We start from the raw sequence: 26325 nt of genomic DNA on the forward strand, positions 1-26325 counted from the left end.
GAAACTGTTGATAGGTGAAACGTTTAGAGTTCGTAATTACAGTAAAATTGTAAATCAATCTCAGATACCCTTTGGGCTTAATTTCTTTGGGAAGGTAGCCTACTAAACACCACATGTCGTAAGCTTGTAAGAAATATTAGCCCAAAAAGTTAATTGTAATTACTTTTTAGGCTTTTTAAATCTTGGGTATAATATTCTTACCTAAATGTTGAATTCTGATGTTATTGTTTTTACAAATCTGACTCAGATATATTTTAGAGTAGCCCAATATACATCACCAAACGAACAGTTGTAAAACTAGAATGATTTTCAAACCAATATAACAATTTTAAAGCCGTTTTAATTATTACAAAGGCGTAAGACTATGGCTGTTATCAAAACGTCGATTAAATATTATTAAACAGAAGTTTTGCTGATGTTTAGCCCTAAATGAAGGAATGACATGAAATTAGGTGAATTTAAGAAAAAATTAACAATAAAAAAATTTGAATTATAGAAATCGCTTTCAGGCCTGAGTAAAATTAAACACTTTTTAACTTATGTACTAACCGCTTGTGTTTACTGAAGCGTGAAGATCGTACGACGACCACTTGACTTGTGAAATTTATTTTTTTGAACAATTGCTCATTTCTTAGCACAATGCAGAGGAAATACGAACAAAACTCGCGTACAAAAAGTCATTTTTACATCATCACTTATTCCAGGGAGGGAATACAATAAAAAACGAAAAGCACTGTATGGGTCATCGCGAAATTGAAAAACAGTGGGATCCAACGAAAAAGGCAGAACTACTGACACCATAACTCATACGCCAGCAGCACATTTAGCTAATTTTCGATAGGTGGCGCAGGAGCTGAATTATTTATTCAGCTGCTAAATAGGGGTTGGGAAGCAATTGAATTTTTAATGATAATACTCAACCCCAACCCTAATAGCCGTCACCATATTTTGAGATATACCGTTTTCAATAGCGATTTGTGCTCTTTGCGCCACCTATCGAAAGAAATGTGCGACTGCCGCGAGTTATGGTGTTAGTAGATTTTTCAATGAAAAGAGGCTGATTGTTGGACGACAGTGGTTGCTAGGCAAAGCGCCCCCAAGTGGCTATCCCGACATAAAAGTTTTTTTCGTGTGTCCACGATTTAAAAATCAACAAAAAACAACGTTTTATGAAATTCTTGTAAACATTTTTTAAAGTCAACCGTTTTACATTTTCTTATATGTTTTATACTTTTTGTAACGTTTGTAGATGTAAAAAATGAAAAGGACATCGGACTTTACTGGGATAAAAGAGATAAAAAACATCAGCCAACACCTTAAAACATGTATCTCAAACTTTTTAACCCACAATGCGTCACTCCTTAGTCGTGATTGGTCGTAAAAAATTCAAACCACTTTGAAATTGGCGCCGAGCAGACGTGAAATAAATAAGGTAGTTGTTGTGGTGTAGGTGGAAAGTTTACGAATAACTCCTTGTGCATTCGTGAATTAGCTGGCAAGGCAGAGAACCTCGGTTTAGACGGTAGAAATCGACGAACTGTATGAGATCTATAAATCTCGTGTCCCCATTGTCGATTGTGTAGAAGCACTGGCCGTTCTTTTCAACCTAAACAAAAAAATAAAATGTTAGTTGCAAAGTTAGGAATTTCATGTTGTAGAAGCAATGTGGATTGCTGGATCAGCAAAACGTAAACCCCTGTTGGTCCGATTTTGATGAGTCAATAAAACTTTTGGTTCGTATTTTCAGTTTTTGCAGACTTTCAACGCCTAGTTAAGGTGAACATAAATTGATAACAGGGATCAGCCCTGAAGCGTTTATGCAGACCAGCAATCACGGCACACTCATATATAAATCACAGTACGCCAGGCCTATTGAAGGTGTTATACCGAATCAGCCAGTCATCAAGCTTTCACCACCATATGGCAAGGTGTGGGCTAAAAAAATCTAGCCTGCAGTGGGATTCGAACCCACGGCAGTCTTTCCAAGCCTGTGTAGCTCAGTTGGTAGAGCACGAGTCCCGGAAAGACTCCTGTCGTGGGTTCGAATCCCACCACAGGCTAGATTTTTTTAGCCTACACCTTGCCATATATGGAAATGCTTGAGAAACCGACTGATTCGGTATGGCGCCTTTAATGGGCCTGGTGTACTACTCTTTTTCTATCATCAGCGCTCACAATTCATTACTCATTAAAATCCAGCTAAGCCATTTATTGAAACCGATCTCAGTTAAGATGACTCAGCAAAACCACTGGCAATGCTTGGATTTGCTGAGTCAGCAAAATCCACAAAATGCGACTGTAAGATTTGCTGGAACAGTGAGTTAACATATCTGAAAACGATCATGGTCGAACATGCGTTTAACTACATACAAGTTCTCCTTGCATTTGTTCCCAATCAAGCTCCGTTTGAAAGTCTGTGTCATTACTTCTCTGTTTTTATAACTTACCCTGGTTATTGGAATGTGTCTCGGTTTTTGATTGTGACAAAGGGTAACGACGGTCCCACCGGCAATCGTCTGGCTCTCACGTATTAGAAAAGTTCTAAGAGGAAAAAACGGGTTTCATAACGAGTTTCGTGCAGTCAACCATAGCGCTTGTTACATGCACGACTTTGTAAGTTTAAAGCGGGTTTCTAACGAGTTTCGTGCAGTCAACCATAGCGCTTGTTACATGCAAAACTTTGCGAGCTTAAAGCGGGTTTCCTGACGAGCTTTATGAAGTCAACCATAGCGCTTGTTACATGCACGACTTTTGCAAGCTTAAATCGGATTTCCTAACGAACTTCGTGCAGTCAACCATAGGGCTTGTTACATGTACGACTTTACAAGCTTAAGGCGGGTTTCCCAACGAACTTCGTGCAGTCAACCATAGCGCTTGTTACAAGCGGGTTTCCTAACGAGCTTCATGCAGTCATGCGTACTAACCCGTCAATATTTCCGTTTCTCTGAATTTCCTCATTTGCTTCTTCACGCGAAATTTTCCCATAATACCACGGTTGCGTTTGGTGGATGGCTGCAAAAATAAAAACCAATCATGACACTAAGTCGCTACAAAAACAACCCTTTACTGACCTCTAGTGAACCAAGCTGCTTCGCGTGGTGGTGCTGAGTTGCCAACGTAACCGGCTCGGTCCATTCCTGAACACAACATAATTGTTAATCGGATTCGAAGTCTAGAGGTTCATGGTTCTAATTCTGCCATTTCCTCCAAGTTTTTTTTTTGAGTAACTAGGGCTTATACATTGTCATTCAAATCATTTTGCCTCGCTTGGGTATTTCGTTTAGGTTGGTTTGGACCAGGGGTGCAAAACCTGCGGTCGCGGAGATGAATTTATGCGGCCGTGAACATGTGTGTCAATCACAGTACGCCAGGCCCATTGAAGACGCCACACCGAATCTGCCTATCACCAAGACTTCAACATATGTACAGCTCAGTTGGTAGAGCGCGAGTTCCGGAAAGACTCCTATCGTGGGTTCGAATCCCATCACAGGCTAGATTTTTTTAGCCTATGCCTTGCCATATGGAAATGCTTGGGAGATCAGCTGATTTGGTATAACGCCTTTAATAGGCCCGGCGTACTGTGATTTATACATGAATATGCAGTGATCGCTGGTCTGCATGAATGCTTGGCTGATCCCAGTTAGGAATTTATATCTTAACAATGGGTTGGACAACTTGTGTTTTACACAGACGTTTGTTTTACCAAAAACACTACACACACGTTTTTCCATATCACCTGAACAAGCTAATGTCCGATTAATCAGTTTTCTCCTCCATGATGTCTGTTGTTCGAGTTCGACCATCGCTACTTCCCTGGGGTCTTTTATCACCCGTCCTGTCGCCCCCCGGAAATCCATCGGTACCAAGTAGCCTCCGTCCTGACGCTAAAACACAAGGGTGCGGAATTGTCAGGTTTGTGACGTCACAAAAGTGTTAGTGTTGTGAGTTTTTAAGTTTTGCTGACTCAGCGAAATTTACAGCTAAAGTTTTTGCTGAGTCAGCAACGTTAACAACCCCAGTTTTTGCTGAGTCAGCGAATTCTACAACCCTAATTTTTGCTGAGTCAGCAAAATCTACAACCCCAATTTTTGCTGAGTCAGCGAATTAAACAGCCCCAGTTTTTGCTGAGTCAGCAAATCAAAGCCGAAATTTGGCTGACTCTGCAAAATCTATGTCTGAAATATTTTGGGTGAGTCAGCAGAACTCACAAGAAGGTTTAAAGTTTTGTCGAGTCAGCGAAATATTTGAGTGCAACCAACAACTTAACTCATACTTAAGTGAAACACTCACACTAATAGTTCTGTCACTAGATGACCTCATCAGGTTTGAGGGGATTTGTCGTCGGGCGCTGATGTAAGATTCATAAAATCTGCTGCCATTCTACAAAAGAAAAAATTCTAAATTATAATTCAAAAAAATTATGGATGTAAGTTCAGAAAAACATTTAGACTGTGGACTGCAAAACTGCTAAATTATATTTTCTTCAGGGATACGGTTTTAAATTTAAAGCAGCAACATGCCAGTTCCAGCGGCGATTTCAAAATATGTTTAAAGAAATGTCCTAAATAAATAAAAATAAATACACCGAAAAAAATCCGTGAAAATATATGCTGACTTATTTAATGTGTGTGACGTCGAATGTAATGCATATGTGACGTCACTATTTGCGTTTATGACGTCATATATAATGTGTATGTGACGTCACTTAGCGTTAAGCGAAGCGTATTATTTCTACACATAGTAATATTTCTATTGTTACCATGGTAAGGCGAAGACCGGCGATCCATGCTGACCTCAAGTGGCTGGTGTCGGCACAAAACCATCGGATGAGCGCACCGCTTGTAACAGAACGGGGCTGAAAATAACAGAAATAATGTTTTACACTCAAAAATTGAGTTTTAGACAAAAAAAATATTTATGAAAAAAATAGTTTTGTTCAAAAAATGTGTTTTAGTCCAAAAAAAGTTAAAAAATAAATAAAAAGAGAATAATGAAAAAAATAGTTTTGTTCAAAAAATGTGTTTTAGTCCAAAAAAAGTTAAAAAATAAATAAAAAGAGAATAATGAAAAAAATAGTTTTGTTCAAAAAATGTGTTTTAGTCCAAAAAAAGTTAACTGTTTTTCTGGTCACAATTTACTCACTTTAAGGCAGAAGGCAAAATTAGTTGGAGAATTGGTGCAGATTTTCTTGTTACCGATTGGAAACCAGACGTGGGCTGAATGAACTTCAGCAAGACAAATAAGGTTGTGAGGGTCCTGAAAAAAAAAACATATAACAATTTTTACAGTTGTATTAGATAAAGCAGGGGTGTGCAACCGTCAGTCCGTGGACCACAATCTGACCAGCATCTACTTAGTGTGGCCCTTAGCTACACACTGATTCCGAGAAAAATGTAATACTTCTGGGAATTTAACAAAATTTTTCACTAGTTTGTGTTAAACCACCTAAGTTGCTATACTATACATGGCAAGTACAAGTTAAACCAGAGTTTTACAACCGGTGCAGTTTGCAAGTACTTTATCGAATGTGACGTAATATATTTCCCTTTGTCTAGGAAACGTTTTGAACATCAGGGGGCAAAATTTACAGAACACAACTGCAGATTAATATCTATCATGTCTGGAGGTTTAAAAACATCCTTTTTGGGGGCCTGTCGGTGAACCTCTGGGACATTTGGGGTCAAAATTTATAGAAAACAGCTCTAGGATAATATGTATCATGTCTGTAAATTTGAAAGAATTTAAACCACTCTTATATGACCAATATATAGAAACAGATTGAAAAAAAAATCCACAGTTGCACAAATATATCTACTGTCAAAAACACACAATGTATATCATAACACAATCTAATGCTAAACAGGTAAACAAAAATCCTCTTGCTATTATCAGTTGCTTACTGGTGTCAAATTCTGCAAAACATAACCTAATGTTTAAGAATTTGAACCACTCTTATTTGGCCAATATATAGAATCAGATTCACAGCCATGTATTTGAGCAAGTATAGCTGTTTAAGTAAACGTTTTTGTGGGGGCAGGTGGGTCATTTTGGGGGTATCTGGGTCGTTCATGGACAAAATTTATAGCGCACAATTTTAGATATCTAACGACAGCATGTGAAAACTTGAAATTTAATACAGCAAAACAGCAAAAAAGTTTAAAGGTCTAGTTCTTAACCAAGACATAAAAGCAGATTCACAAGTAAAACAAAAACAAACGTTTAAATTGAAGATTAACCCCTTCAGAAAAGACTGCCTTGTCAGCTAAAAAACGTTCAACCAATTTATATTTTAGAAATTAAATAAAAAAGAGTTTTCTAAAACAGATACACATTATTAGCAGAGTATTGTGGTTTACATTACTGACCTTGTTCGTGCCTTTGCTACTATGGTAGAGTCCAGAGTTTCGTAAAATACAAAACACTTTTTTCCATCTACTTTTTCCCACTTCTCTCACATGAAGCCATCCACACATTTCAGGGGCGGTCTTCGTCAAAATATGCTGCAAAAAGAAATCGGCAAAATGTCCACCAGAAAATTGGAATGAGTTGAATAGTTGTCATTATCATAAAACCTCAGATCAACCATAATAGCCCAAACTGTCAGCATTTTTTTTACAAGACCTTTAAATTGATACATTTGGTTAGTTTATTGTGCAGGTTCTCGAACTACTAAATAGGCACTTAATTCCAAATAGTTTTGGTCAAATAAAATGCAGAAAGAACTTTGCACAACTAAATTTGAGGAAAAATCCCAGTTAAAGAAACTAGTAGGGATGGGCTGAGCCGAGCCAGAACCTGAGTACTCGGCACCGAGCATCGCTGTTTTTGATGCTCGGTGCTCGACCGAGCAGTTGCACAAACTTACCCGAGCATTAAATTTGCATATTCATGCCCTGCTAACATACGAAACTTATGTTTGAAAGGGTATACAAGAACAAAAATGATTGTTTTTTAATGAGATAAATGCTTGACCAAACAGAACATTTGTAGTTTTGGCCCATCCCTAGAAATTAGTTTGGTTCCCTCTAGTGGTCACACCTGCATTTGTAGTCTCCTGACGCTGTCTGCAGTCTCATGTGCAGGGCAAGAATTGGCTGGAAACGTCAGCATGTCGGCTGGGAGGCATAACTGAAACAATCACACAATGGTAATGTTGCTACACTGCAGTTCTGAAAATCTTCTCTGGAATTTTTAAGCAAAAACAGTAATTATTTCTGGGTTTGGCATCTTTCATGTGGCACGTGCCCATTTACTTGTTATTTCCATGTGTTAATGATCTTGCATGCCAATGATTTTCTAAATAATAGAGGTTTATGCCAGCTGATAACAAAAGAAGCAGAAAGAAGAGTGTTTTGTGCTGGATTTTGAAACAACGGCATGATAAAAACGTTAAACAAGCAGTGTAACAAGTTAAATTAGCATTTATAAACACACAAATCGGTTGGCGTGCCAGGAAAAGTCACCCCACAGGTCCCTGTTTTACACGTAACACTATTACATCATTTTTCCAACATATTTTTTCTCAGTTTTTGACAGACCCTCACCCTTAAACCAAAGCAGATTGCCGTTTGCATTTACTATGTGGTTATCAATAAAAATCCAAACATTAAAAATACACTTCGGCAATACTACAACACTGATTTGTCATTATATGTGCTCAGATTAACGTTTGTACCTCTGGGTTTTGAAGTATGCTGTATTTTGCTGGTGTTTTGTTGAGACATAATCGGCAGAGCGTGTCTTCTTCTTCATTCAACGTAACGTCATCCATAATTTCATAATCTTCGATAAATCGTTCTAAAACAAAAACATCAATTTTTTAAAGAAACATTTTGGATTTTATTTAAGCAGTAAAATTTGTAGAAATTATTCAGAAAAAAAAACATTTATTGCAGTAATTTTCAATCTGACTTTTCATGAAATATTGCCAGGTGCTCAGCAATAAGTTTATGAGTTGACCAAGGTTCACCTTTTTTCACAACGGGCTGGATAATTTTAATAATTATGCTTATAAGCCCTGATGCAGCGTTTTCAAAACTGGAAAAACTTGCAAGGCTGTTTTGACAGGAAGACCAAGTGCTTACGTTTCCACAAACTTATTTGTATTCAGATGGTGCTTCTGTCAAATTGTAGTATTATGAAGAATTTATAAACAGGGAATTTTTATTTACAAATTCCATGACTTTCCAAAACTTTTTAAGAAAAAATCTCCGAATTTCCATAACCTTAATCAAAAAAAATCGAGCAATTCCCATAGTAAAACTAGAAAAAAGACTTTGGTATATGTAGCCAATTTACCAAAAACTTTTCCAGGCCTTAAAAATACAAATTTAAATTCCATAACCTTGATAAGTGTCGGGAACCCTGGATAAGTGTCTTATCTACCAACTAAAGCTCCTTTATTTGATCACAAGTGACAAAGTAAGGTAATTGTTTGTGCACAAATACTATTCTTTGCTCTTGTCTGTGACGTAACAAACCACATTTGGATCATACCTATGTGGTGTAAATCTGTAGACCAGGAAAAAAACTTACAGCCAACTCTTCAAAGATTTTTAAGCAAGTCTTACCCAGCATAGCATCTGTGTTCTGTTCTATAACCGACCAAGTAGTGGTGTCCGGAGTTCTCTGTAACTTTAGAAGTATGCTGTGCAGCAGCATAGCACATGTGGAGGAATGAGGAAGCTCTACCTCCTTCCAAACACCCAAGTCAGTCACCCAAACGTTCCAGAAGACCTACAAGAATTAATTGACAGTTTTACTTGGAGGTAACATTAAAACAGTTTAGCCCACAAATCATATTTGTAGTTTATTATACACTTGAGACAAAATAATTGGGTGTTTGAACTGATTGACAGACAGTGCACACAGATTCAGCCATAGGGTCCCATCAGTGCAGCTGGTGACAAGACAGCGGCTGTATGAGTTATAGATTTGTTTCTAAACAGTTGCTTGGCCATTGTGTGCCCAGTTGTGGCATCGAACAGGTTGGTAAGGTACAGCTTTTCAGCCTGTTACTCCCAACAAACTGGAGCACCTTTGGATGACTCCACTTGCCAATATGGTCTATGTCTTGTCACCAACTGCACTGATGAGATCTTATTGGACCAAACAGTGGGTACTGTCTGCAGCTTACTTATAATGTAATAGCTTCTTGCTATTAACTTTCTATTTTTTCCCCGTTTTTTCAGTAAACTTAATAGAAAAACAAACTTTTTCTAACTGACATTCAAGGTGTTTTTTCTTAGAACAAAAACTGGCAATTTCTCAAACAAATGAACATTACTTGATTCTGTAAAGTAACACTGACAAAAAAAACTTAAACTTGTCAAAATTATCATAAACCAGAATTTATTTCTGTTCTGTGGCTACCAGTGATGCTTCAAGCTAAAATTTGACGATTACAAATCTCTCTGCAGTAAAGTTACTTTGTAACGATGCCATCTAGCGATGGGTCGAAAATGGTTTTCACATCTGCACGACCGACGGAAAAATTCACTCTGCATCTGAAATTCTTCTGGAACTGTCTGTAACTTTGAAACAATAAAACTGAAATTTCACTTAACAGTTAATACTTGTACTTGTGCCATTTCCTACTTCATTCTTAACTAATGCTTGTCAAACTGTTTTCTTAACGATTTCTTCAGTATTAAAGTCCAAATAACAGGCATAGTCCGATGCAGTGGTTCCCAACTTTTATCGACAAATTCCTTTCAAACATTTTCATTCTTAAGCTGCAGACAGTACACACTGTTTCCACTCTATAAGGTGTTCTTTCATTAAGCGAAATAAACTCAACCTATAAGCAGTGGTGGGATTCCAATTTTTTAACCGCTGGTTCTATCACAAAAGTCATATTTTTCAGCCGATTCTGTTACAAAAAGTCCATTGACAGTAACCAGTAATGCTAACCGGTTCGCTGATCTCATAAAATTTTGTGAGGTGGTTCTATAGAACCGGTGCGAACTGACTGAATCCCACCACTGCCTAAAAGGTCTCATTAGTGCAGCTGGTGATGAGAGAATGGCCGTACAGTGTCCACTGTCTGCAGCTTATCATTTATTGGCTCCATGCTTTTAAATGTTCATTCCTCCCTTAATATACTACATAGAAGATGCTAAACTATACAACATCTTTTAAAAAATCTTTTATCAACTTCACAGGCTATACTTCCAGAGCAAAAGTGTCTAGTTATAAAACACATGTAAATATTAAAGTAAATTCCTCCCCTCAAGTTTTAAAATTCCTCCCTTGTTGGGAACCTCTGTACTGGTGCATTGCATTACTTTGTACTGCTAACTAATTTGCAAATCATCCTAAGGGGGGGCTATTAATCCAGGTTAAAAATTCATTCGTCAACAAAGCATGAAACACAAAAGGCTGTGAGTTCTAATCCCACCTCAATCCTATATAAGTTTCTTGTCCAACAAAATAATCTGGTATGTCTAACACAGGGTTTACAAAATGTCTACAGGTGTACAATAGGACACAGTTTGAGACAGAAAAACTCTCCAAATGCTTCTACTAGGTTAGTGCTGCCTTTCTATAAAGTTTTATCTTCATATTGGATGGTAAAAGCTTATTTTACTACAGAGTTCTGCTCTGCAATGGACCCGTTTTAAAAAAATGACTGTTTTGTTAAATGCATCAGATGTAGAAATAACGCGTATTTCTCGGGCCACGATTAGAAGACAATTCTGGGCTGATTAAAAAAACTGCAAAATAATCTTTTTTACTTTGAGCTAAATGTCTCATTTTAAAAATAAAAATTATTCTGAACTAAAAATGTAAATACTTTACATACTTTTGTCCATCTTTAATAATGTACAATTTTACAGTAACTTTTCATGATAAATTTATACATGCATACATCACACTTTTTAATAGCTTTTTATTTTATTTTTTTTATTTTTACCTGTTTTGTTCCATTTCTTTGTATTTTGCATGACAATGTTCGTTCATTCTGTTCACAAAAGAATAAAGTTATTAAACTTAAATTGCCTAAATCATGTTAATATACAACGGAATTTTTTTCAAAAGAAAATGCAGAAAAAATGGAATTAAAAAACTTCTAATGTCTTTCTTTCAGTAAAAAGGGGGAAAAAATTGGAGGTTAATATTCCAAACAGGTTTATATTCAGTGGTGGGATTCAGCCAGTTCGCACCGGTTTTATAGAACCATGTCACGACATTTTATGAGATCAGCGAACCGGTTGACATTACTGATTACTGTCAATCGACTTTTTGTAACAGAACCGGCTGAAAAATGTTTCTTTTGTGAGAAAAAATTTAGCAGGAACAGAACAGATTTGGAAAAGCACTGCACTGCACAAAACAGTCTCTTTTAGTCTTAATTTCTGTGTTTACCTTTCGTTTTGAATAACTTTGGTGGGACGAAGCGGCAATAGAGAGTGGCGATGAAGGCTGGGGTGCAGATGATGCAAGGTCGGAATGGGAACCAAATAATTTTCTACAAAACAAAACATCTTGTTTACGCAAGTGACATAGGTTGGCCATTTTAAAGCAAGTTCTGTTTTTTAGAAATAAGCTGTAGCTGCCAGGCATAATATGAAGTCTATAGAGCTCTTCTGGCAATTGTATTATTATTTCGACATCCTGATGTCCTATACAGGTCGCCTTCATCAGGGTAAATAACACTGAATACGGTAGTGCAGAGCACGATAAACAAAGGAAAAACGCACATCACAACATGAAAACGCCGGAATAAAAATACATTTGCCAGAAGATAAACTAAGATAAACTCCATAAACTCTGTCATTTATGTTATGTTTGATAATTTTAAATAGACAACAAAGGCCAAACAACATGTGCAGAGCCAATTTTTTTGATGATTTTTCTCAAAACTTTACATTTTGCATGCTTCATAAATTTAATTAAAAAAACAAAATGTCCATTTCTTATTAATTTGTAAAGGCAATGGTTTTTGCTATTTTGGTGTCTTTTTATAAATGTTTTGCTATTTCAAATTCTTTTTTTTATCAAGGGTTTTTCTATTTTAAAGTCTTTTTTTAAGTTTTTGTTGTGTAGAAGTCTTTTTGTAAAAGTGCTGCTCTTTAAAAGTCTTTTTTAAAGGTTTTGCTAGTTTGGAGCATTTTTTCAGGTCTTTTCTGTTTTCAAGTATTTTTTTAATTGTTTTGCTATTCTGGAATCACATGCAGCACTTGTACCTATATAATTGAGCTGTTTAGCTGACATAACAACATAAAATGGCAGTGAAAAGTGACAACAGACACATGGGAGTACACATACCAAGCTGACAAGTGATATAATCCAGACATTCACTCCTCAGACCAAACAATGTGAACAGATAAACCCCATCACTCACCGTTTACTTAAGATTGCTACAGGGAGAGATTTAAGGAAATGTTTTTCGAAAAAGTTCGTTTTGCTCGATGTGTGGGATTCCTCCTCACTTGCTATCGATTCATTGCTGGCATGCAGGACATGAGTATCTAATAACACAAAATTGCGATAAAATAAACAACAGAATAACTCTAATTTTGCAAAAAAATGTAAAATAATTGGTTGGATGAAACCACTAATACTTGGAAATAGAAAAGAACATGGACAATTTGGACACAACTTTTTATTTATTTATAACTGGGATCAGCCCTGAAGCATTCTAAGCTGATACAAATTAATCCAGATAAAATACAATTTACTTTTTCAAGCAATCTACATGTTCATAAACAGAAAATAAAGTAAAAATTGTTACAACAGGTGCAAAATCAAATGTTACTAGTTAGCTGTAGAGCATTAACCCTCATATATTTTAAACTACCCAGCTATTTTTAACAGTCCAATACACACAGTTTAATATCATTGTGAAATCAACCACGATAAAATTGGCAAGCAGACAAAAATAAATCTGGTTAAAATACATTTTGTAAAACTTTTTCATTTTTGCTTAAGATAAAATACAGATGCAAAAACAAATGCTTTCCTGTAATTGTACTGTTGTGTTTGTCATAAACATGTCAAAGTAAATATTATGTTGCTTGGGAGAAAGGCCTTTACATGGTATTAAGTGATAAGTACATGAGTAACAAAATGGTTTGTACATTACTGCTCTGATAACAGCCATCATATTGGTGAGTGAAATAATAGCAAAAATACAAATTCTTAGATTCAAAAACACTCGATAAAACCTAAATGTGGGGGTCAACTCGACAACATTGTGAACGCCACATGGCAAATTCTTTTAAAGTGATAATAACTTGAGGTGACAACACTTTTGTGTAAGATGATTGGTGGGTGAAACGTTAGCAAAAATACTTCATTAAACTAGAAGGGTGGCTCAGCACATATTGCCATTGCACATACACTTTAACCTATTTTGAAACGTTAATATACTCCCTACACTTATTTTATATTGGGTCCCATATCACCTACTGACTTTTATAACCTTACTTGTTTCTGCAGGCAGAAACTCATGGGTCCCCCACACATGCAAAATTAAAAACAATGCACTTTATAAGATAACCATCAGTAAGTTTGGTGCTTTAAGAAAACACTGTGGTCAGTTCCTGGCTTAAATAATCATGCTATTAAAAGTAATGCAAATCTGATTCAATTCACACATTGTACTATTTCCTATTTAGTGTTCTATTTGTAGGAATGAAGGGGTAAATAGTGGCAAAATAAAGTGAAACACAACAATCAACACCTACAAATAGCAAATTGTACAAGCTGTCCAATTTCATTCAATTCCGACACTGTTTCAAAAAAACACCTATTTTAGGGGGCTGGTTAGGTAAATGTTAAATCTATAGGGTGAAACCGAACAATCGACACCCAAAAATGACATAATATATTAACTATCCAAATTTCATCCAATTCAGACATTGTTTAAAAGATTCACCCATTTTAGGGGGCAAGAGGGGTAAATATTGGGACTACAGGGTTAAACACAACAATCGACACCTATAAATGACAAACTCTGCAAGCTGTCCAAATTTCATTTAATTCCGACACTGTTTAAAAATTTCACCCATTTTAGGGGGTTAGTGGGGTAACTGATGAGGTTCTACACCCAAAAATATAAAATATGAAACCACATTGACCCAAACAACAGTCCTGTAAAATTTGATCCAAATCGGCCAATGTTTAAAATTCTGACCACTAGAGGTGTTATTAGCAACATTTGTAACATTTCTGACGTCACAAGGCTGTTAACACCCCTCTGACTGACATGTGCAGGAACGTCCACCAAGTCTTCCCGCAAGGTGTCCAATTTCATGTAATTCCGACACTGTTTAAAAAACTCACCCATTTTAGGGGGTGAGTGGGGCAACTAATGGGGTTCTACACCCAAAAGTATAAAATATGAAATTACAATGACCCAATCAACAATCATGTAAAATTTCATCCAAATCGGCCAATGTTTAAAATTCTGACCACTAGAGGTGTCATTAGCAACATTCGTTAACACTTCTGACGTCATAAGGCTGTTAACACCCCTCTGGTTGGTATGTGCAAAATCGTCCACCAAGTATTGCACAAACACAAGCAAGGTATGTTATGTTGCCTTTAATATACTATTACACCACAGAAATTTTCTGTTTGTGGTGCGCAGCAACATACAAAAACGTTTTACACTTTGGGGGCTGGCGGGGTAAATACTGGGGCTATCAAGTGAAACAAGGCAGATGGCACATCTACATAACTATATCTACCATCTGTGAAAGTTTCATTCAAATCCATCAAAGATTTCATGGCAAAAGAGGGTGGACAAACTTCAGGTTAGAAAAAAACAGAAAAAAAAAAAAAGAAAACAAACAAACAAAAAAAAAATCGAGTAAAATCAACATGAGTCCCATAAAAAGCATGATTGAAATAATATTACAGCAGTTGGGAGAAAATCTGCAAACTAGTGAATAAAATGTTTGTTCAGAGTTCCTTTTGTCAATGTAAACCAGGGGTGTGCAACATTTTTTTATATTGAGCTACATTTTAATTCAGTTTACTTTGAACTATTGTAACTAACCAAAGGTTAAGAACCATTGGTTTATCTCAAGCTACTTTTTAATTTTAATAATTTAACAGTTTTCTTTGAAGGACTGTAACAAACTAAAATTAAACGTCATCTGGTTTAGACCGAGCCAGTTTTTAAGTTTCTTTGTAACATTGTAACTCACCTCCCCCTCCCGATGAACTGCTCATGTCTGTCGTTGATGACTCATCATTTCCACAGTCGATTTGCTGCATCAGCGTTTCAAGGTCAACATCATCTTCAGCTGAAAGAGAAAGGATTGTTGTCAAACAATATACCTTCATTTTAGGCAAAAAACAACAAGTAACTAGACAGGTGGCTTTCCTTTATATGTTCTATACAGTGGTGGGATTTAATTTTTTTGTCAGCCGGTTCTATGACAAAAGTTATATTTTTCAGCCGGTTCTATCACAAAAGTCTTATATTTTTCAGACGGTTCTGTTACAAAAGGTCCATTAACAGTAACCAGTAATGCTAACGCTAACCGGTTCGCTGATCTCATTAAAATTTTGTGAGACGGTTCTATAGAACTGGTGCGAACCGGCTGAATCCCACCACTGGTTCTATATCACATTTAACTGATATAATATACACACATGATTGTTTTTGACGCAAAATGTAATGGGCCCCCACACACATGCTAAGCGAATTGGTTACAGTATAAAGATGGTGCAAAGTTTTTATATTCTTGAGGACAAATCAGTACAAAGCATCAACTCAAGCTTAAAAAGGTTTTAGTAAGCACAGATGTTTTTAAATTTTCTTGTTTTGGGATCAACTTTGGATGACTAACTAACATGTGTGCAAATTTGAATAAGTTTGAGTCACTTTTTCTTGACCAAATTCATGTTTTTGACTTCCCTTTAGGTAAGGGGCCCCCAAGATGATGACAAATTCATAAACTGGGTCATTCCATGTCAAACGTCCCAGAAAAATGGCAAAAGTTAACCCACCCTCTCAGATTTTTATCAAATTTTATATGTTCATGCAGCTAGTTACACTGATTTCAACAAAAAACAATTTGTTGAAATCTATCAATGTTTCGCGAAGTTATGACATTTTGAAAATATGTCAAATATGTGATCACTGCAGCGACGCGCATCAATGCTTTTCGATAATACTGTGTTTAAAATGTTGTATTTCTTTCTAATTTGTATATTGTGGTCATTTTGGTAGGTTAGGTGAACCTTTAGGTCATTCTCAATCACCTTATTACAGGTTTTCATGTTTTTGAAATATGGGTCATTAATTAAAGGGGGTTCAGTTTGGGGGTATGCGAATGTGCATTCATGCGTAACGACAACTTTAAAAGCTCATATCTTGAAGTGCACACTAGCTAGAAAGTTAAGTAATGGCTCAAATGAAAGCTCTTGCTAAGTACTTTCCTTGTTCTTAATTTTGTGATGCTTTTCTGTAATTTGTTTGAAGCAGGGTCATAATAATACACAGGTTCATTTTTCGGATATTTTTGTGATACTGCTTCTATTATCTATACTTTATGTGCCCTAATTTGTGATTAAAAGTTGTTAAGATGCAAAAGTTTAGTGTAGGTGTCTCACTGGATACTTAATGCCACAAAAAGACATATCCAACACAAAAACAAGGTATTTTACCAATTGACTCTCTAACAGATGAAGAGCAAATGCTTCTGAATATTCGAGTTGCTGCTGATAAGGGCAATGAATGTTGTTTGGAGAACGGATGTATTTTCCACAAGTACAATTACATTGGTTGGTACCCTTCCTTGCAGAAGTGTTGTGATCCTTTTCAAGTTCACAGTTAACCAGTCAAAAATCGTAATATACGTCCTATCACTTGGGAATATTACCAAAAATATAAAAATTACAATTTAAACATTGTACAGTGAAAAAAGGTGTGATTTTCCGTTTGAGGTAGTCTTTTCTCTTGACCAGTTGCTTGGGTATCATTGTGGGGACTTGTATTTTTTCTGCTATCGTACTGCCACTGTTCTTAATTTTTTTCATTTTAGAGATAATGTTGTCAAAAGATTTTATTTTCATTTTGTCTTCATCTTTAGTGTCAGGTTGGTCTTGCTATAGGTCTACGTCACTGACATTAAAAAAAATGGACTCTTTGCATGAAAGGTATCATGAATTTGACATAATTTTCTTTTCCCATAGAAAATTTTACTTCTTGAAGGCACACTGTGCAACTTCACAGGTAATCACCTCAACGCTCTGTAAACTTTTATTAAGTCTGCTGAAAGATTCGTTTTCTTCAACAGTAGATGCAATGTTATATATATCACTGTCAGTCGAACTCGAAGCTTCTTCATTTGATGATACATTTTGTGGGAGAGTTTCTTTAAGTCTTGTACTGCAGTTGACACACACCTTATTTCCCGGTACAATGTTCAAATTGTAATTTTTATATTTTTGGTAACATTCCCAAGTGATAGAACGTATACTACGGTTTTCAACTGGTTTGGTGTGGACTTGAAAAGGACACATTCTCACAACACTTCTTCTGCAAGGAAGGGTACCAACCAATGTAATTGTACTTGTGGAAAATACATCCGTTCTCCAAACAACATTCATTACCCTTATCAGCAGCAACTCGAATATTCAGAAGCATTTGCTCTTCATCTGTTAGAGAGTCAATTGGTAAAATACCTTGTTTTGTGTTGGATATGTCTTTTTGTGGCATTAAGTATCCAGTGAGACACCTACACTAAACTTTTGCATCTTAACAACTTTTAATCACAAATTAGGGCACATAAAGTATAGATAATAGAAGCAGTATCACAAAAATATCCGAAAAATGAACCTGTGTTTTATTATGACCCTGCTTCAAACAAATTACAGAAAAGCATCACAAAATTAAGAACAAGTAAAGTACTCAGCAAGAGCTTTCATTTGAGCCATTACTTAACTTTCTAGCTAGTGTGCACTTCAAGATATGAGCTTTTAAAGTTGTCGTTACGCATGAATGCACATTCGCATACCCCCAAACTGAACCCCCTTTAATTACTGACCCATATTTCAAAAACATGAAAAACTAGAAGAGTGGCTTTCTGATATACTTCCATTTTATTTATTCTATACGATATTTACCAATTTACTATACACATCATTTGATCTACACATATGATTGTTTTTGTAAACAAAAACTAATGGGTACCCACACGCGCGTTTGTGCGGATTTACAGTAAACAAATGTTGCGGTGATTTTCAGATTCTTAAGGACAAATTTTTAGAAAGCATTAACCCAACAATAAAAAAAATTGTTCGTATTCTTTTTGCACTATTATTGTCATGTAATTACAAAAACATTAAAAAAACGTAACAAAGGCTTAAATCTAATCTCTTGCTTTGACCCAGATATTGTTGTCCAAGGTCAAGTTTTGAACACAATTTTTTTTAGAAAGCTGTAACAGTTGTGTTACAGACACTTTAAATTAAAAAGCAATTTGCTACAAGTGTATACATAACAAATTGTTTTTCATTTAACTTTGTTTCGCAAAACGAGTACCATTGACCTGTAGTAACCTCTCAGGGTGCACACGCCAAACGACTGTTTGACCTTTTGACACCGTTTTCAATAGCACGCCGTCATTCGTGTTCAACAATACTGTTAAGCCTAATTTATACATGCCTTGAGTATTGACTCCTAAATTGATTGTCAAAAAACGCTACGTTATGAAGAAAGTTCTGAGCTGTGTTTGTAATACCGACTAGTTGACCTTAAGTAACCCTTGATTATGCGGCGGTTAACCTGACAACGAGCATATAAAAACATGTATTTGGCAAAAACGTCAAGTTAATATTTCCATCTTAACTTTTATTAACAAAGTTTTTCTTGACATATACGAAACCGAAGCACGGTTATTAGGTTTAAATCACGTCATAGGTGTGAAACCTTCGCCAAAACTAAAAATGTGAGTGATAACTTAATAAAACGACATAGTATTGCTGTGCAAAACAGCTGATTTCTAATCACTGAAACGACGTCTCGTAAAACGTCTGTCCGACGTCAAGCTGAGCCCTCCCGCTATCGTAAACCAGTGAGTTACTCTCTTGGTACTTCTGCCTACAGTGTCTTTCTTGACCAAACGAGCGTTAGACACATTTACGTTTCGGGGGCTTGTGAGTGAACCTCTGGGTCATACGGGGTCAATTCACATGGACCATCTTTAGACCAATATCTGTAATGTGTGTAAATTTGAAAAAGTTTGAACCATTCTTTCTTGACCATAACGTGGGAACAACAGCCGCGCTAAAAATTTCACGTTTTGGGGGGCTGTGGGTGAACTGAGAGATCAAACGGGGTCAAAATTCACATGGACCATCTTTAGACCAATATCTGCAATGTGTGTAAATTTGAAAAAGTTTGAACTATTCTTTCTTGACCAAAACGTGGGAACAAATCCGCGCTAAAAATTTCACGTTTTGGGGGGCTGTGGGTGAACCGAGGGATCAAACGGGGTCAAAATTCACATGGACCATCTTTAGACCAACATCTGTAATGTGTGTAAATTTGAAAAAGTTTGAACCATTCTTTCTTGACCAAAACGTGGGAACAAAACCGCGTTAGACGGAAAAACCCATAACTATAATGAGGTGATTGAGAATGACCTAAAGGTTCACCTAACCTACCAAAATGACCACAATACACAATTTAGAAAGAAATATGACATTTTAAACACAGCATTTTAAAAATCATTGATGCGCGTCACTGCAGTGATCACATTTTTGACATATTTTCAAAAAGTCATAACTTCGTGAAACATTGATAGTTTTCAAAAAAAATTTTGTTGTTGAAATCAGTGTAACTAGCTGCATTTACATTTTAAATTTCATAAAAATCTGAGGGGGTGGGTTAACTGGCCTGGGCAGTTGACATGGAATGACCCAACTGGGACCAACTTTGAAGTGTTCATGCAGACCAGCGATCACAGCACACTCATATAGAAATCATAATACAACAGGCCGATTAAAGGCACCATACTGTCAAGCCGGTCTCCAAAGCATTCCCACATATGGTAAGGTATAGGCTAATAAATATGGTTTTCCCAGACCCTAAAACTCAACTAAATGCGGTTCTGTAGTTATTATTTATTCCATAATTAAGATGAAAATGCAGCTTTCCATTTTTTTATGTAACCAATAAAAATTGTTACAGTCAGAGTATTGTTTATACAGACCTTTTGTTTTGTCGGCTAAAAAGTGCACTCTACCGTTTACAACCAAAAACCACTTCACTTCAAATCACAACTGCTGAAGTGACAATGAATAGAAACAGGGCTGAACAGTAGTGAGAATAACAGTGTATTGTTTACCAAACAACTTGGGTCATTGACAAGAGTGTTTCGACACCGAATGATTTACGTCAATACCCACTTACCTTTCACTCCAAGAGTATTGATGTCTTCTTTACGAACAACCAAGCATGGCTCCATTTTACCACCACAATGTCACTCTGCTTCGATTACACTTAACCTGTTAAGTATAAAACTCAATGTTTGTTATATTGCAAGATACAGTTTGGCATAAGTTTGCAAAGATGAAGTTATTTGTTGGGTCACGGTTAAGTCATTATCACCTTGTTCACTTTATATTCACACGAGTTGTAACAACACATTACATTACCTTCCTAACTTAACAAAAGTTTGCAAAGATACAGTATATATATATATGATGTGGGCAACAACTTTTTTTTTTAAGTTTGACCATCACTGAAATACGGGCAACTGTAAATTAATTGAAACTTTAATCTTAATGTTTAATGCACCAAAAAGTTTTTATTTTGCTCAAAACCTTTTAATTAAACAGACATTTTTGCAGAAAATCTCCCATTATGCATATATATGAACCTGAATGTAAGAGGCTAATATAAATATACAAAAACATAAACAACAATTCAAACTTTGGCATAAACTGACGCTAGTTAAAATTTGCCTTTCTACATAATTATTATTTAACACAAAATTACAGCAATATTTTAATGACCTGCTATAGTACAAAGCATAAGAGGTAATTTTCGTGACATAATAATCAGGTTTTGTTAATCGCTACTCACCGTGTATAGTGCGGCGTAGTGTCGTCGCCGTTTAAGCACTTTGATGAACGATAAACAGCCCACACAATAATGAAAACCCACAATTAAATCCTTAAAAGAAAGGCCTTAGGCGAAGAAAGTCATTGGTGAAATACTGGACAAAAATTCAAGCAATGAAGCTTCAGGTTTTTTAACAAGAACTTGCATCAGTTGAAATAACAAATTTTTACACAAGATTGAAATAACAATAATCTATCTATATTCTGCAAAAACAAATAATAGATGCTTTGATAATTACCTTGATATAAATAACAGTTTCAGTACAGAATATTCCAGGATAATTTGAAATCTAAGGATATAAAAGTTAGATAAAAACATATTTCTAAACAACAACAAAAAAACATACTACTGCCTGTATCATGTTGTGAAAAATACACACGTTCTATCAAGAAAATCTGCAAATTGTAACAACATGCAATTATTTAAACTCATTTAGTTTCTAAACTTTCCCCCCAAAAAACATCAATTTTTCACATCACCAATTGTCCAGACCCTAAAAAGGCTTAATTCAGATATCCTGTTGACTTATAAACAGTTTTAAAGGTGATATTGTGAGAAAAAAGCAAATTAAGAAGTAGTTTACTGATAGCCAATTGTTCTAAATTTTATTAATTTGTAAAAACAATCACATATATACTGTATTTACCTGATTGCAAACGTTCTCCATTATAAGCCACTCTCAATTGTAAGTTGTATATTAGGGTGTCAAAATATAATGTAAGCCACCCTAGACTCTAAGGCACATTTTGCGATGTTAGATACTATTGTTTAATACACTTCTTTATGCTGCTACATAGAACAACTAATTGTCAACAATTGTCAGTCACACAAATAGTTCTATTCAGCAAGAACAAGTGACATGTAAAGCCAACATGAAAAAATTGAACACCAATATGGGATTATGCATTCAGGTTGGACAGTTTTTCTACGTTTTAGATATTTATCACAACATAGGGTTGGTTTACTTGATTATAATCCTTAATTCCATCCAACAAACTTGGCAATAATACCTTCCGTTGAAGTCAAACCGAACAAACTACACAATTTTGTAATTATATCTATCTGCTATTAAAGTTTCATTAAAATCCATCAAACATTTAACGTTGTTCGACTAGCTTTCGAACAAATGGGAAAATACACAGATTTAAAAACATACAAGTTTTCGGGGACCAGTGGGGCTATTGAGTGGCACAAAACAAATGGCACATCCACATTACTATATCTACCATGTGTTGCAGTTTTATCGAAATCCATCAAAGATTTCATGCTACAAAAGTGCATGGACGAACTTTCCAGGAGAAAAAACATATATATATGATCCTTCAGTAAAGTGAAGTGGAGCAAAGAATTCAAGTTATCCCTATCGTTTTTGAAAGCAACAAAAGCAGATTCACAGCACAACAAAGTTTTGTAGTACTAATCTGAACAAACTGTCATCAAATTTCAAGCCATAGCAAGCGGTTTGTAGTTAAGAGCCTTGCTAAGTTCATTCAAATGCTTGTCATCTTTTCTTGTGCTAAAATTTCCAGGGCAAAGTTCAAATGCTATTTTAGTGTTTGTTTGCCAAACTGTTAATGTCACAATAACCCACAAGCAAACAATGGTTTCAAAGCTTGTTCTGAAACAGTAAAAATTAATGGTTGCTTCATAAATGTAAAACAAAATCTCATCATATTATTCTTCGGTGATACTAAATATTTTACTACATGTTTCATTGTACAAAAATAAGTTGCACAATAAAAAAAAACATTAAAAGCTGCCAAAAACCTTGTATACAAAAAAAATTAATTTAACTTCTATGCTGCAGAAAAGAATAGGCTCACAATTATAAATTACTTTTGATGATAAATTCACAGCAGGAGAAATTCTAAATTGTAGTTGTACATAGGACACCTACATTAAAACGTTACTTCAAATCTAAAAATAGCCTGTGCTTGAGGTGTTCAGTGGCAAATATTAACTAATCAGTGGGTCCCGCGGTAAAACACAAGAGATCATTGTGTGGTATTGGCACTGCACACAAAACTTGTCGGATAGCAAACAGTGTCTGTTACGCAAGTACGGACGGTGTGTGTACCCAGACCCAGGCCGCTTCTCATTAGTAAGCAGAATTGCTGCAAAATTCTGCACGAATGACTGCGAGGCAAGCAAAAAAGAACAACAATACTACTTTTTACATTTTTTTCACACAAAAATGCATCTAGTTTAACAAACGAAAAATTGAGTTTTAACTATCTTTGCAAAATCTTAAGAACAACTTATTTGCTTAACTGCCAAATTTGTATTATGTTTTTCAAAGTTGTAAATGGGCCTGAAATTGGAGCCCGAACACGAAAGTACAAGTCCGAAACCTGGCCGCAACCCGTATTGTTTTTGAGAACCCTGTTTAGGCCCGAAAGTTTGATTGACAGGCCTGTACATTGAAGACTCAGAAAAGACCAAGACAACAAACAATTGGCCTTAAACAAGGCATTTTAGGGTTGTTTGATATTAGGTCAGGTCCAGCAACCGGCTAATTATGAATGTTTTTAATTACAACGAAAAAATGATATAATGCGCTGCCAAACTATCTCATTTTAGCACATTTCTAATTGACTAAATTGTGATTAAGTGGTATGTGTTACTGGCATCAAACTAATGCACACTGCAAGCTTTATTTCACATTTAAATTTGCTTGAATTGATCTAGCATAAAACAAAATTTGGTGATGCACAGATGTTGATATTAATAAATAGTGCAGAAAAATACAATATATAAGAATTCTAAGAAATCAATTTTTTCATACTATGGCTTAAATTCTTTTTAAAAACAATAAACATAAAAATGTTACACTTGGCATAGTCACACTCTCATACACACTCGCACTTATTATTAAACGACAAGTTTTTTGCAACACACTCAAATTGACATGACACTGGTTAAAAACACAGAAAGAAAACAAACTTCATAAACTGCTGGGCACTAATTGTCAAGAAATAACACCTCTTGCAAGCGTAACAATTCATGCAAAGTTAAAGCTTCTCACAAAATAAACTTTCTGGTAAAAAATTTCAGCCTTTAAACTGTTGATTTGAGGTTTTTTAGGCATTTTCTGTGTAAATGACATACTGAATTATTGATGCAAAAAATACATAACTTAACAATAAAAATGAAATCAAACAACACAAAAATCCACCGAAGACTTAGTTTTTAATTTGCAATCAGCGTTCAAATGCAAAAAAACGTGTTTTAAAATTACAAAACTTTTAGTGATTCTAACTTCCAAGTTTGTCGGAATAAAATGCAAAATACCTTCAACAAATTTTAGCAAAAAAAAAATACACACAGTGTTGCCAAAATACTTTTAGAATACGGAGAAGCTTCACAGAAAACCAGCTTGGAATAAACTACTTGCCCAATTAATCATTACTAGCTCGTTAAAGAACCGCAGAAAAATAATAATGTAATTATTACATCATCAGCTGGTTGAGGGCACAGTTTAATCCGGACCAGTACGATAAATCACAGAAATCGTAAATTACATTGTAATGTCTTGGTGTGTGGTCTGCCCTTGACCTTATGACACACTTTATTGCAATAGCTTCCAAACTGCGCGTACTACTTGTAAAACATGGTTTCTGTATTTTTCTTGTTATCAACTTCTTTTAAACCTGGCCGTCTCTACCTACACTTTTTACACTGACAACTTCTTTAAAGATTTTATACTACAAACCACTGCATGCTAAAGTGCCAGTAACCAGTTTAGGAATAAATTATTAGTTTATTTTAACACTGTTAATCCTACGTAGCAACAATTGTACACTGGAAAGGGCATTTACTGCTGAGATTTAACAAATATGTCGTTCAACTAGTGCAAAACTTGTATTTGCGCTGATGTTTCGCCCACCAGAATGGTATTGCGAGCAAACTAGCGTCCTTAAAAATCAACTAGTATTTTGTTTAGCATTACACCAGTTGAACGACAAAATTGTTAAATATGCAACCTGGTGGACGAAACGCTTCTTCAGTATTTTTACTGCTGAAATATTTAACCATAAATCTGTAGCAAAAGTATGTTGCTATCCCAAATCAGTTCCAAATCAAATGTCAAACGCCTGTCTGCAAAAAAAAAACATCTGTAGCGAATCTAAAATAGAAGCGCACCTGTTACTACAATCAAAAGAATAATAAAACAGTAGAGAGACAATTAAACAAAGCGATCTTTCCATTGTGACGATTAGTTCTAGAGTGGCGTATCAATTACCTTCCACTTCAAAGAACCTTTGACTTCAAAAACCGCGCAAATCGGTTTGAAACAAAGTTTTTGACACATAGTCGAAAAAAGCTTTGTGATTTTTTGTTTCAAAGCGAAATCAACTTCATACCCAACTAAAAACGGCATTGCGTTGTGACGTGCTTGCATTTTATTCTTTTTTCCTCTGTTTATCGTGCACTGTACTGCTCGCATTCAGTGTTATTTACCCTGATGAAGGCGACCTGTATAGGACGCCGAAACGTCGAAAAAATACATTTGCCAGAAGAGCTCTACAAACTTGATATTATGCCAGGCAGCAATAGCTTAAATAAAAACGGCATTATTACCAATGTGGCATTTATTGTTAGTCAAGTATTTGTCGGTTAACCCCAATACATTATCGATAGTTAAAGAAAATGACTCGATTTTTAATAAAGTCTAAATTAACAACAAAGCAATAGTCTAAAGCAGTGGTTCTCGGTAGAACGACTAACACAATAACTCACGGCACAGGCCTGCTAATTTCCGGTAAGTGGCGCAACGGAGCATAAGCGTTTGCAATGGCAATAATTGCCAAGTCGTTAATTTGCTGAGTCAGCAATTATTGCTATTGCAAACGCCTATGCTCCGTTGCGCCACTTACCGGAAATTAGCAGGCCTTTGCCGTGAGTTATTGTGTTAGTAGCTCTACCGTGGTTCTCAACCTTTTATTGATGGTAGAGCTACTAACACCATAACGAGAATCACACACCCAAATGTGGTTGGTTATATCTCCAAAAATGCTCACGGTTAGGGCTATTAGGCTTGGGGTAAGGTATTAGCACTTAAAATTCAATAAAACTAACCCAAAAAATTAGTTAATAATGCAAAAATTTTATGTAATTATTTCCCAACCCAACCCATTAATAGCGGCTAAATACAAATTCAGCTCTTTACGCCCCCTTGTGAAAGCGAAGTTCGGATTCTCGTCATGGTGTTAGTAGCTCCCCAGATAGCAAGA

At 35.7% G+C, this 26325-nt stretch overlaps 1 protein-coding gene and 1 non-coding gene across 2 annotated transcripts; one reads left to right on the forward strand and one right to left on the reverse strand.

The window, feature by feature from the left end:
- Positions 1 to 590: 590 nt before the first annotated feature.
- On the reverse strand, positions 591 to 21287 carry LOC145217465 (growth factor receptor-bound protein 14-like). Its single transcript, XM_080084736.1, has 18 exons — positions 21053 to 21287; positions 20378 to 20472; positions 15159 to 15257; positions 12347 to 12473; positions 11368 to 11470; positions 10916 to 10963; positions 8571 to 8736; positions 7676 to 7797; positions 7039 to 7128; positions 6366 to 6500; positions 5143 to 5256; positions 4760 to 4855; positions 4291 to 4380; positions 3737 to 3884; positions 3072 to 3137; positions 2925 to 3012; positions 2448 to 2541; positions 591 to 1606 (listed from the first exon to the last, which is right to left on the reverse strand). The coding sequence occupies exons 2-18, from the start codon at positions 20430 to 20432 to the stop codon at positions 1460 to 1462; spliced, it is 1788 nt and encodes a 595-aa protein (XP_079940862.1). The 5' UTR covers positions 20433 to 20472; positions 21053 to 21287; the 3' UTR covers positions 591 to 1459.
- On the forward strand, positions 1987 to 2060 carry Trnas-gga (transfer RNA serine (anticodon GGA)). Its single transcript has one exon. It is a non-coding gene; the product is annotated as a tRNA-Ser (tRNA).
- Positions 21288 to 26325: the final 5038 nt, after the last annotated feature.

Source organism: Phallusia mammillata, chromosome 3, assembly GCF_965637545.1.
Source record: "Phallusia mammillata chromosome 3, kaPhaMamm4.hap1.1, whole genome shotgun sequence".
Classification (NCBI taxonomy): Eukaryota; Metazoa; Chordata; class Ascidiacea; order Phlebobranchia; family Ascidiidae; genus Phallusia; species Phallusia mammillata.

Bases quoted from the DNA above. Each gene is read 5' to 3' on its own strand.
- LOC145217465 (XM_080084736.1), bottom strand. From the start codon at position 20,432: ATGGAGCCATGCTTGGTTGTTCGTAAAGAAGACATCAATACTCTTGGA. The intron at 4,856-5,142 runs GTGAGTAAATTG...TGTTATTTTCAG, and splicing joins ATTTTGCCTTCTGCCTTAAA to CCCCGTTCTGTTACAAGCGG. The intron at 3,138-3,736 runs GTGATATGGAAA...TGTTGTGTTCAG, and splicing joins TCGGACATTAGCTTGTTCAG to GAATGGACCGAGCCGGTTAC.